The sequence below is a fragment of the Erithacus rubecula genome, assembly GCF_903797595.1.
Source record: "Erithacus rubecula genome assembly, chromosome: 2".
NCBI classification, from domain to species: Eukaryota; Metazoa; Chordata; class Aves; order Passeriformes; family Muscicapidae; genus Erithacus; species Erithacus rubecula.
In genome coordinates, this window is record NC_136685.1 from 66,300,076 (window position 1) to 66,312,856 (window position 12,781).

General features: G+C 34.2%; 1 protein-coding gene across 4 annotated transcripts in view; it reads right to left on the reverse strand.

Moving 5' to 3' along the window:
• Positions 1 to 12,781, reverse strand: part of RYR2 (ryanodine receptor 2) — a 369,436-nt gene that overhangs the window by 184,690 nt on the left and 171,965 nt on the right. For all 4 annotated transcript variants that reach the window (XM_079298135.1, XM_079298134.1, XM_079298133.1 and 1 more), the window contains exons 10-13: positions 11,361 to 11,435; positions 8,176 to 8,332; positions 2,126 to 2,290; positions 1,009 to 1,130 (exon numbers count right to left, since the gene is read on the reverse strand). In XM_079298135.1, the coding sequence (XP_079154261.1) occupies positions 1,009 to 1,130; positions 2,126 to 2,290; positions 8,176 to 8,332; positions 11,361 to 11,435 (519 nt within the window). The remainder of the gene's footprint in view (positions 1 to 1,008; positions 1,131 to 2,125; positions 2,291 to 8,175; positions 8,333 to 11,360; positions 11,436 to 12,781) is intronic.

Here is a 12,781-nt window from a genome sequence, read left to right on the forward strand (position 1 = left end):
GCACTTTACAAAAATCTCCACTGTAATTTAGCAATACCTTGATTTCTGAAACCTTATTATTAAATTGCCTTTCTCTGTCTTTATCTTTTATGGCATTCTTAGAAGATTCTATGAAGGTGTATTATTTACAAAGTGACCTAGGGCTTACATTTCCTTTGTATTTCAAATTTCATACTGTAGACAATTTTCCTCATGGGTGATTTTGTTCTGGTTTTTTTTAAGAACCTTGTTACATGTTTTCCAACAAATTAAGATGACTGTGTCTTCGTCTGTGCCCTTACAGACAAAGGACATGGTTGCTTCAGGTCACACTTTTTCTTGTGACAAATGAGTTCTTATGAAATTCTTGTCATTCCATACAGTCTTACTGCATATCATTCTTTTTCTAATGCAAGCTACACTGATGAAAGGGCCTTTCATCAATTACTCAAATCACAAGCATTTGAGAATTAGCATTTTATCAGTGTTATTTAGGAATCGGAAGATAAATGCAAATTACACACATCTGACAGGATTTTTAAATGGCTAATTATTATAAAACACAACATTTTTCACGTTTCGAAATATTAAAGAAACAAGTAGCATTAAAAGGGAACATATCAGCAATGTGTAATGTGAGGGCAGAAAGAAGGTATAATTTTAATTTTCTTTTTCAAGGAAGATCACCTTTAAAAGCCATGCTTAGAAAAGAAGAAGCTGATGGCTTAAAGCCATTTTGGTAAGGAAAAATGTCTTTTATGATTTGCTTTCTTTTTCAGTATGTTTATGTATTTAAATCAAGATTGAGCAATAAATAAATGTTAGAATACAGAGAAGAAAATTGACCAGTATCTGTCAAGGTGCTTATCTGCTGATAACACAAAGAACTGACATAAAGTCCAGGTTGAGAAACACTGATCTATTTGTTTCTGAAGGATAAATTGTTCTCTGTTGTGTTAATGGGCAACTTTGAATAAAACTGAAGAGAAAAGAAAGAAAAGTGATGAAAAGATCATTCTAAAAGCACACCTTATGAACCTGTTGAATAGGAAGACTGTACTACGGATGACACGTGCTGTACGGGATTCTTCATTCTGAGATCTGGACAGTGTTAAACCATCATCCATGTGCCCTTCATGGTGCATTATTGCCTGGAAACAAAAGCAAGAAGCACTCACTGCAAAATGAGATGTTAGATAAGAAGTCTGAAAACTCACATAGAAAGGAAGGCTAGGAAATGATGAAGTCACATACAAAAATAAAAATTTTCTTAAAACAGGTTATTTCATGGTTTCGTTTCTCAAGCCCAAGTACACACCTGTACTGAGCCAATAGGTTTAGTGCCATAATAATCTCAAAGCCACAAAAAGTAAAATCTGAGGGGTTTTCATTTGCTATTTGTTTTCACCAACATTCAAAACACTTCCCTTATAGAGCAGCAAATCCCTAAAGCAGACAAGGTCGTAACATGTATTTGTTACTGGTCCCCATTTCTAAGGGCATTATTGGCTTTTTCTGACTATGTTCCAATAACTTACAGTTTTTCATGTCTAGTTGTCATGGCTCTGAAGGTATTCAATTCAATTCACATAAATATTTTAAACCTCTGCTCTGTGTAGTTCTGGTATCTAAAACAGTCACGGAAATCACTATCTTGTTAAGTTGCAAAAGAATCTTTTCCCTACTTTATGATGCTGAGCTAGCAGCTTGGAGCATCTATGCAGCTTGGCTGTGATTATTCTATAAATAAATATCTCAGGACTCAAGACTTAAACATTCTAACCCAAAAGGTAATACAATGTGAAAAAATATCTCTAATTAAAAGCCTCAATCCAAACTACATTGAAGAAAGGTATTTTAGAATATTCTATAGGCTGTTGAAATCAAACATATCCAGATTTATCAGTATTTGTGAGATAATGTCTACAGGTTAACACACAGACTTTGTCAGGCCTTCAGTACACCACTTAACTTTTTAATATGTGACTGGAAAAACCTCACTCTCTCATCTGACAAGCATGCTTAAAATATTTGAAACCCAGAAATTAGCTGGCTCATGTAGCTCTCTTAATTTCCCAACCCCCCAGCCCCTACCCACCCTACCAGACTGTGAGTAAATGAAATGCATTCCTATTTACAGTCTCACCTTTCGCTGCAGAGAACCCATCCTTACAGACTTTGCATCAGCAGACTGGTATGTGAGCCATAAGCCTGTATCTACATGTTGTATGAAGCATATTGAGTCTCCATACTTTATTTCAGGTGCTCCCATTCCATCCACCTCTTTTCTTGTACCTATGTCCAACTTTTCCTGATGACAAAAAAGATGTATACACAAACAATAACCAATGTGTTAATATTTGCATATAAACAATATTAGGAAATTGCCCAGAACAAGACTGAAAAGAATATTTGAGATCCTTCTTTCAAGATATTACTAAAAAAGTAGGAAAGTGTAACTTTTAGTTAAAGACAAAGAAAAATCCCATCTGTGCAAAAACCTAGCCAGGTTCACTAGAGAAGTCATGTACATTCATTTCACCTGCATAGGAAAGAATTAGGATCATAACTGACAACACATGTCATTACTGAAACATATGAACTCACAAAACAGCCCCAGATACATTAACTCCCCTAGTTGAACCAGGCATTATTAACCTGAACAAGCATTTGGAGTTTTTATCCAGCCTGAAAAAGACGAGTTCCATCCAGCAATCACAGAGATGTCCTTTAACCTGTCACTGCCCAACAATGGGCACAGCAGTTCTGGAAAAAGGCAATCCACTTCTGCATGACTGGCCCACAAACTGTTTATGGTATGACAGCATATCATTCCAGCTGGTGTCCTGTAGAGACAGCACTTGTTTCAGGAGAGGAAACGTGGCATCCCAAACAATGCTAGAGTTTGTGGCTCTAATTTGAGGCATTTCCCCAATAACTAGTTCTCCCAAGCACAAAATACTTCTGAACAGACTTCAGTGAATGGAGAAACACACATGACTTGGCAATGTGGGAAGACAGCTTCACAGCATGAGTTGAGAAAGATTGGGGTTTGTACATGACCAGACAACAAACACTAACTTATTAAAGGGGTTTTTTAAGCATTTTTAAAGTAAAGGGAGAAGTCCTGCAACTAGATTTTCAGCCTGCAATCATGAATGCATTTTGAGGCATTTAGAAAAAAAAAAAGTACAATCGTATCGAGGCAAAATTCTTATGATTCCTTTTCATAACATTAAATTTTCAGATATAATATTCATCAATTCAGCTTGTTTTCTGATTGTTTCTGGATACAGATGTTAATTTCACTACCTAGTAAATTACTTTCAGCACTTCTTAAATGCTGAAATTCTTATTAAAATCTTGTCCATTGATACATGGTAATAACTGATTTATTAATAATCTGATGTCAATTACAGTTATTATGTGCTTCTATTTCCTTATTAACCTATTATTATCTAAATGTTGTATTCAATTCTTTCAAAACCTAGCACAAATAACCTGAATGCAGTAACAGGTGGAAATTGAAAAGCTACTTATAACCTGACATCAGAAACAAATGATGATAAAGAAAAATTAGATCCTGATTTCAAGCTCCAGTTTTTTGAGTTCTCTTTATAACTAGAAGATACTGTGAATGCATACTGTGTTTCTACACTATAAGATTTTCTTTTTCTCAGGTCTCACAATTAATTTCTTGATATGTGAATGTACATCTTAAGAAATTAATTATGAATACACAAGAATGCACAAATTTTCTCATAAAGCACTGTAGATAAGAGGAAGGATTATTAATTCAAAGTATTTTTGCATTCCTTGTTAAAAATCTATTGTCTGTAACAAAGTGAAGGAGTTTGACACTGAAATTTTCATTCCAATTAGAATTAAATTTACTTGGCATAAAAATTGCAGTGCCAACAATTTGTCAAACAAGATCTCTGTTCTCACTGATGTAAGTACACTAACAGCTCAGCATATATGTTTAAAGCCCAGATTGCAATCAATCCCATTAAAATGATCTCTGTCCTGCAAAATAAATATAGTAGCCAGGAAAGTTATTATACATCAAAGTTGAGTTACATGTAGGAGAGAAACAGAAGACTAGAGGATGGTGTAGGGGCAGCAGGCATTACACCATTCATTTGGGAGCTTCAAGACAGATTTTTCTGGGTGTGAACACGAATCACCAATTGTTTTTAAAAAGAGGAAGATTTGTATGGAGTGCGTGGTTCATATCAATAAACAGCAGTGAGTTGACAAAGTACCTATAATGAATCAATCTCATTATCTACAGTACAATAGTTTATCAGTGAAAGTGGGGGTCTAAAAAATGTCAGACATCATCATGTCACTAATTAATAATGGTGCATTGGGACAGACATTACATGTGCAAGTAAGGTGCAAGTTTCCAGCCACACACTTACCTCATATGTAACCTGTCACTACTGAATCATCTGCTAATTCTTCCTACAGTATTTTTACAAAGAAAACCTTCCATTTTATTTGTAGTCCAGACCCATTCTCAGATGATCAACCTCGTCTGAACAAGGATCTAAAATCTTCATTTATTACACTGGACCAAACAGCAACAAGTGGATTTTTCAACAGTCCGTAAACCTTCTCAGTAATGCAAAACAAGAACTCGTCAGAAATGAGCAGGCTTATTCAACAATAGACCAGATTTTCTCCAGAAGGTTGTTCTCTTTGTAAACAGTGTTTATTCCATGCATACAAGAACACAAGCCAATCTTCCCACTTTTGTTGTAGGCTGAATGAACAAAATCTTTTAAAAATTGTTTCATTCTCATGTTGAAAAATTATTCTATGAAGCCTCACCTTAACCATTATTTCAGTGTAATGTTGAACTCCTTATAAACATTCCAAAATGGATTGCCATGATTAAGGCTTGTCCTTTCAACCTTACCTCCTGTCCTCTGACCTAACCCATAAGCTCTGTGGCACACTTTAAAGACTGATATTTTAAGACCTCACAAACATTAGCAAGCAGCTAATTTATGGCTGCTTTTTAAGTGACAGTAATAAAATTTCCATAAAATTTTACAAGGAAAAAGAAGAAAGAAAAAGCTGAAGACATAAAAATACAAGCCATAGCATTTTATTAAAAATGATGTATTCCTGTCCTCTAGAAAAGACTACGGACATGAAAAGCAGACTAGGTACAGAATGTACTAACATTTCTAAATTGGTAAAAAGACCTTATTTCAGTGATATAGTGATATTAAAACAATGTTCTTTATCAAAAAGAATCAATATTGAGCAAATGGAAGAGAAAAAAAAAATTCACTAAACTTGACCTCTAGAAACACAAGTCTACTGAAAGAGCCATATGTTTGGGAAATAAATTATAGATATCTGTGGACATCCTGTGCTGAATGAAGAAGAACTGCTAGACAGAAAAAAAGAAAAATATAAATTTCTGAATTTCAGATGCTTGAAAGGCTAATATATTTTGCATTTAATGATAATTATTAGGTTAATATATGATAATCAGAGAACAAAGGCTGATTATCAGAAAAAAAAAAATGATGTGACTGAGTGATTGGCAGCTCCTCAGAAAATCCTTATCTTCTGAGTGCTGTTTGGCAACACTGTGGTATTTTCAAGCTTTCACCAAAAAAAAAACAAAACCAGCACCTCTTTAGCTTTCTTCTGGGCTATTTTTAAATTAAGTACTCGCAAGCTAGCATGTTTAAGATGATAAGCCCTTGTAAATAAGGTATAAAAAACAAATGTTAAGTCTCGATATTTGCATGTGAATCTTCAGGTTTGCAGGTGATACATTTTCAGCACTATCTCTGCAAATGTGAAAGCCACTTTTCTTACAGAACTTGAAGTTATTATCTACTCATATGCTTGAAGGAATTGATCCTTTCACATTTTCCTCTTTTTTGTTTTTTCCTATTTAAAGTTAACTTACTATTGTGCAAGTGGGAGCTTCACAATTCTTCCCTCTTCTTTCCAGCTACTGCAAGGAAGAATTATGATTGTGGCAAAAAAAGGGATGAAATTTCAATAAGAAAAACCTAGACACTTGAAACACCCCCAGGTTTTAATGCTCTGTACTCAATAAAGAAGATCAAGGGCTCTCTCTTATCCATGAATTTTTTTGGGGTGCTAAGTACATTCAACAATATAAGATAAAGTTTAGATGGCTTGTTCAAACAAACTCAGAGGAAAAGAGACCCTAAATCTGCATACTTTATTTACAGAAGCCTTTCTAGCACTCCTATAATTTGAATTTTTATTTTAATACCCTTTCCCAGAGACGGAAGGCACCTAAAATTTTTTAATGCCTGTAGCCTAATAAAGTGAAACATGACACTCCTATAAGAAGTCCAAAGCAAGAGACTGAATCACAGAATGGGTCAGGTTAGAAATTACCACACTGGGTCATCTGGTCCAAGTTCCCTGCTGAAGCAGGGCCAATCTAGAGGACATGACACAGGATAGCATCCAGACTCGACTGATCCTTAGCAAAACATGTACTCCTCCACTGTGGTATCTCTATCATTCTCTCCAAGTCATTTGTTAAAATTAATGTTGATATCCACAACATTTGCATCAAATATGATCTTCAAGACTTCCAATTTCTTTGAAAATCCATATTCAAAAAGCATTAATATTGTATTTTTCATGTGCTGATTAGCTTATATACCCCTATTAAAATTCTCTCATTAATTCAATTGATTGCCATAACAAGTTTCTACCTGCCCCAAAGCCTTTTGTCTCTGCTCTGCGCAGCACAGGATAGGTTTGGCCACTACAAACCAAGTAAATGTTACCCTTTCATTTTGAGCATGTAGAACAAAACCATTTCAAAATATAAAACCTGAAAATAATTTCAAATGAGACTTCCAAATTCAGACTGGGAAAAAAATAAAAAGAAGAAACTTCAAATACAACATCACCTTGTCTCCAAAATACATGTGCCTATGCGACATAGAAAATAGAGAGAAACAACCTTATCCATATCAACAAAAGACATTCTTTACTGCTAAAAATTCCTGCCTTCAAGTGTTTTTTGGACTAAATAAAACATGTAACAGTAGGGCACAGAGAGTATATAACAGTAGAGTCTATTATTCCCTCTTTTTGGAGCAATCCCTGCTGACAACTCATCTTGAAAAATCATAGTGAATTATTCTATCCCTCTTGCTTTCAAGTGTTGAAATCTATACTAGCTGCAACCGGAAATTTCCAATATGGTTGCACCACATTGCCCTAAAACATTTAAGCATTTCTATGACTTTTCTAACTGTTTCAAATAAGATCCCTTGTCTGGGTCTCAAAACCATCACCTGAACTACAGTCTTTGTTATCAAGGTGCAAAAGTCTATACACCTGCTTTTGGGTACCTTTTCTTTTCTGATCTTCCCAAGCAGGTAAATAATTTAAATATATATATATACACACACACATATGTGTGTGTGTGTGTGTGCGTGTATAATTTAAATGGTACAGAGAAGTTAATGAGTAATTATGTTTACTGCTAATTTGTATTTTAGAAGACAGGTTTTTCCAACAACAAAGTTATTGTTGGAAAAATTTCAGACAAAATTCTACAGGTGAAAAGTATAAGAATTAAAGGATATTTAGGAATTTATCATAACATTACTCTTAACTGTTTACCCACTACAACAGTACTGGTTTAAACTCAAAATGCTTATTGAAACTGTCAAAAGAAAAGTCAGACTCTGGTAACTTCAGATTAGCATATAGTACAGTATCTGCTGAGAGAATTCCTAGATTTCCAATTTAATTTCAGTAACTCACAATATTATAAATTGTTCCTATGTTAGACAACAGATATAAGCAATAAAGCAGCAGAGAAGTTAATCAGAAAAACAAATTAGAAATTAGTATACTGCTTAAAAGTGGGCAAGTAGTACAAAAAAATCCCAACCCAATCTATAAAACAACAAAAAAGCAACTAATTAAAAATAAAAAAAAAAAGGAAACCCACAAACAGACATCCAGGCAGCAATACATAGAGAAAGTATGATAAAAGAAGCTTTCTAGTATTGATTATACTGCATTTTGGAATTTTTTTAACCTGTGAAAAGTAGAAGACTCCAATAATTAATGCAATCACAACAAACAGAAAGTATCTAAATCTTGCTTTCTAAAGAGATTGGAATTATTACTAGTAATATTAATACTGCACTGATTCCATACCTTGGAAGACCGAAAACAGAATGCTGTAGATTTTACATCTGCCTTCTCTTTGTCTGTAAGAAGAAGACTCTTGTCATCCAGGAGACTTAAATATTTTCCTGTTGTTATATGTCTTAGTCTGAATGGTTGTCCCCATCTAATGTGGCTGCCACTCCACCTAAGAGAGTCCATAAAAAAACATTTATTAAAAAAAAAATTATATTTTAACTACTGGCAAAAATATTTTAAAGTAAAATATACTGCCAACTAGTTGCTATAAAATATAAAATTCACAGTTTGGAGTATCAGCAAGAAAGTGGCTACTTCATGGTTATCCCCTACAAAACTATTCTAATAAATAATCTTAAGGTCTTGCTTTGCACAAGCTGCCTTTGTTCAGACTGAATTCCTCTTGAGAGAAGGTACAGACCGCCTACAGACAAGGAGGCTTATGCTGTACACAAAGAGTTTAGATCTGCCAGTTCCCTCTCCAACATTTCATCTACCAGCAGCTGCCATTCTTCACTCTCCCAGAGATCTTTTACCAGTCAGGAGATTTTAAGCACACTTTAAATGTTGAGCAAAAATGAAATGGCTTAAAAAAAAAAAAAAAACCAACAAAAAAAAAAAAAAAAAAACAAACCAGAAAACTTTCTAAAATAAATGTGAAAACTTATTAAAAAAAAAAAAAAAAAAAAAAAAGGCCCAGATTCATCATATTCTATAGAAGGAAGAAAGGCAAAGCTTATCTAAGTTCCCCAAGAATCACTCAACTTAAAATACAGGTTATAGGTTTCCAACTTCTTGCCCTAAACTGAAAATTCATCCCTGATGTTTCTCCCGTTTAATTCCTGAAGATAAACTTATATAGGGGTTGCTAAGGAGTACATACTTCACAAAGGCTTTTCAGATTGGAAAACTGACACAACTAGAATATTTTCCTTGTCTTCACAGAACTTTCTTCAAAATATCCTCAAAAGTTTGCACTTCAGAGGTATGTGAATGATGCATTTTGGAGAGGAAATCATCTATTTATTCTGTATACATATTATGTATTTGTTTTTGTATGTATCCACATGGTAGTCTGAAAATCCCTTAAGTTTGTATTTACACAGGTATGTTAAATCATTTTCATTTTCCCTGACACACAGACATAGCTGGTTAAGGCACTTATCTGTTTAACACCAATACCCACTTGTTTAAATGTGTCTTCTTTAAAGTTGGCCATACTGGATGCAAAGTATGCAAAACTAATTTGGCAAACATTTTCAAAGTCCAGTTTTTTAAATGCTTCTGTTTTGCAACAGGATTTATTACACTTCAGTGATTAAACTTCTAAACCTTTCCAGTTATTGGTTTTAAAGAGAACAGAAGAACAAAAAGGTTTTCATCATCAACTATTTTATTTTGACAATTAGAGTTTCTTCTGTTTAAGTTGAGGGAGCTTTGGAGTAGAAGGAAATATGAAAGCTTTATATCTTAGAAACACATTTATCTTTTTCTGTCTTCTGCACAGCAAAATCCATGTACTCCACAAAAGGACATCTGAGTCCAGTGTTTTATCATAACTTCTGTTTCTCTAGTCAGTAAAAGGTCATGAATCTTTGCTATTGTGTTGCCAAGTCTGGCAAAATACATCTGTTCTGCACCTTTTATATTACAGGTCATGCTGGGGAGATGCCTTTTCTCCTGTCTCATTCAATTTTCTTTTGGCCCCAGTAGCTACAGACCATAAGAAAAAAAAAAAAAGGTAGTGTAATTGAGCCATGCTTCTAGTTCATGCCTGCAGGATAGGAAAAATAACAGTTCATGTGCACTTATAAAAAAAGCCTTTTGAGCAGGAAGTATCTTATGAAGCCCTTTCTAACTACTAAAAATATTTTTTGCAATGTGAGAGCATGAACTCTGCCTTTTGGGAAAGAAAGCAATGCTGAGCAGTTTGGTGTCCCATGGCAGGGCATCCCAAGGGCATCTGTCCATATAGACTGCCCAGGCAATTTTTTGAGAGTTCTCCACTAATGAACAGAGTTGAAGGGGAAAACAAAAAAAGTTCCTTTAGAAACATGTAAAATTCACATAGCATTATATCTGCAGTCATTCTGGGAAGGACTACAATAGATTGTGAACTTCAGGCATGCATACACAAAGCTACAAATTGAACCATTTGCATGAATATTAATGGACAGCAATTCAGCACTGAATGCATACAGCAATTGGAATATCATACAGGAAAATAGGTTGGTGAGGGAAGTACAGGATAGAGTGTTATTCTTAAGGCTTTATTTGGTTCGCTTTTCCTGGCTAGAAAATCCTGCTTTTGAAAAAGAAAGATTAGAACTTGCTTTGTAATAATTGTTTTGACAGTTCTTACTATTTCCTTCAGTCATATATGTTCAAATGCTTACCCTTTGCCTGTCAAAGTGATATATATGATGGTCATAACAGAAACCTGTCATTTCTTGGATCCCCATGTTGCTGCAGTACTGCTTACTAGGGAAGTAAATGTCATAGCAAAAACAAAAAGCCAGAGATCCTTCCACAGTTTCATTGTTGCTGTCACTGTCTCAAGGTCCATTTTAGTCCAAAGGAAAAAGCTCACTGCCCTACCACTGACATTTAATGTCATCCTATTAATAAAATGCACACAGAGAAAACAGCATCACTGGAGTGTAACCTTTTCAGAAGCTGCTCTGATTTAATCTCCAAAAAGCAATCATTTATTCCTCACTAGAAACTTTATCACAAGCACATATCGTAATATTATTTAAATGCAGGTTTACACTGCAATTAGTTTAACAAACAGAGCTCAATTCCTTACTATTACTCCAATACTTCCAATAATGCATGACTGAATTTCTTGTCTTAAATTTTTATTTTAAAGTCTTCCAAATGGCTTAAAAAAGCTGAAGGAGGAGTGTCACATGTGATTTTTATTTTAAGGAAACCAGTTCTGTTTTTGTGATTTATGTGCTAAAAATGTAAATTGTGAATTCATTGAAGCTTAACAACTTTGAAAAACAACCAACATGCACTCTCTCTATAAGAACTTGTTTCATATTTAAAGAAAGCAATATAAAGCATTTTTAAAGGATTATTTTAGTTTTACTCCTTCAGATTTATAATTATTTTCATTTTCTAGGATTGCTCTTGCTATACAGAAAGTGTCCTGCCCAATGTCCTTCTTTTTCTGAGACAGATTTACTTACGCAACTCTTAGAGTCTCTAGTCGCCAAAGGGAACGAGCATGAATGGACACAGCACCACCTTCATAATGGACAGTTCTGAAAACCAAGCAAGGACACAGACCAAATGTTCAGCAGAATTCAGCATCTATGTGTTTGTTCATTTAACAACATCTCTCATTTTAAGACTGTCAGAACAATCGTTGTGTTTGTCAGATTCAAAGATTATTAAATTCAAAACCCAGTCTTGTCAATTAAACCTTCACACTTAGTTATTCAAATTCTGTTGTAATTGTCCTTAGCATCCAAAATTGTGACATTCATACTAACAAGGTTTACACAGTATTTGCTTAGACATTTTTCTTAGTGTTTTAAGGATAAAGAATCTAGAGGAGAAACAGTATCAATAACCTGATAATTACATATCCAGATTCTAACAAAAGCCAAGTATCAAATAAGGAATAAGATTTGTGATCACTGAATATGTATTTATTTAACACTTTATTTTAGAGCCATAACACCTAAGATATTACAACAACCACACTGACACAGTCTTCACACATCTCAGATGCTAACATCTTCCTATTTACAAATTTTAATATGTAATGACCTCTCTAATTCCTTCATATAACAAGAAATCTAAATATCTCTAGAAAAATGTCAATTAAGCCTAAAAAAAAATCAAGTTTTCATTATTTTACATATAGATAACTGATCTATAATGGTTAAGACCTATGACCACTGAAAGCCCTGAGCAGATAAGCCTGTTTTGCTTCAAAGTAAACAGGAAAACCAAGTAAAGTTAGAAGTAAACTAAATAGTAGAAGTAAACTAAAGTAAACTAAGGAAAGTTAGCATTGTCATTCTAAATTTAGGGAGCCATTCTTTGGATTGTGTCCTGCCTGTGCCTTTATTTCTGCCCTATGACACAGACAGAATTCAAAAGCCTAGGCACTTCCTTTGGGAAAATACATATGAGCGTCACTTATGCAAAGGAGTGCTGTCAATTTGCTTATCAGATTGCGCATGTCTTGGGGGACTAACAATCTATGGCCTAATTCCATAGATCCTGGAAGAGCTGATGGATTGAGTAAATGCTGTGAACTTCAGTCAAGATCAGGCACGACCAAAAACAGCCAGCAGCATAACTTTAGGGAATATTAATAATGAAATTGTAGGTATACCCCACTCTTTGCTAAAACAAATTTTTGACAACTACAGTTTTGGAATCAAGAACGTACTTCTTACTAGGCTTCAGCTTTCCAAGTCCTTCTGTGGATATAATATAGGACTTAATGTTTAGCATAGAGGAAAACCTAGCATTGAAAAAAAATAGTTCAAAACCAAAAAAAACAAAATATATTTCCCAGTACTGTTAAGCATACATGAAACTATAGATGTGCTAAAATTCATCTTGGAATGTAGAAAAAAATATTATGGAAATA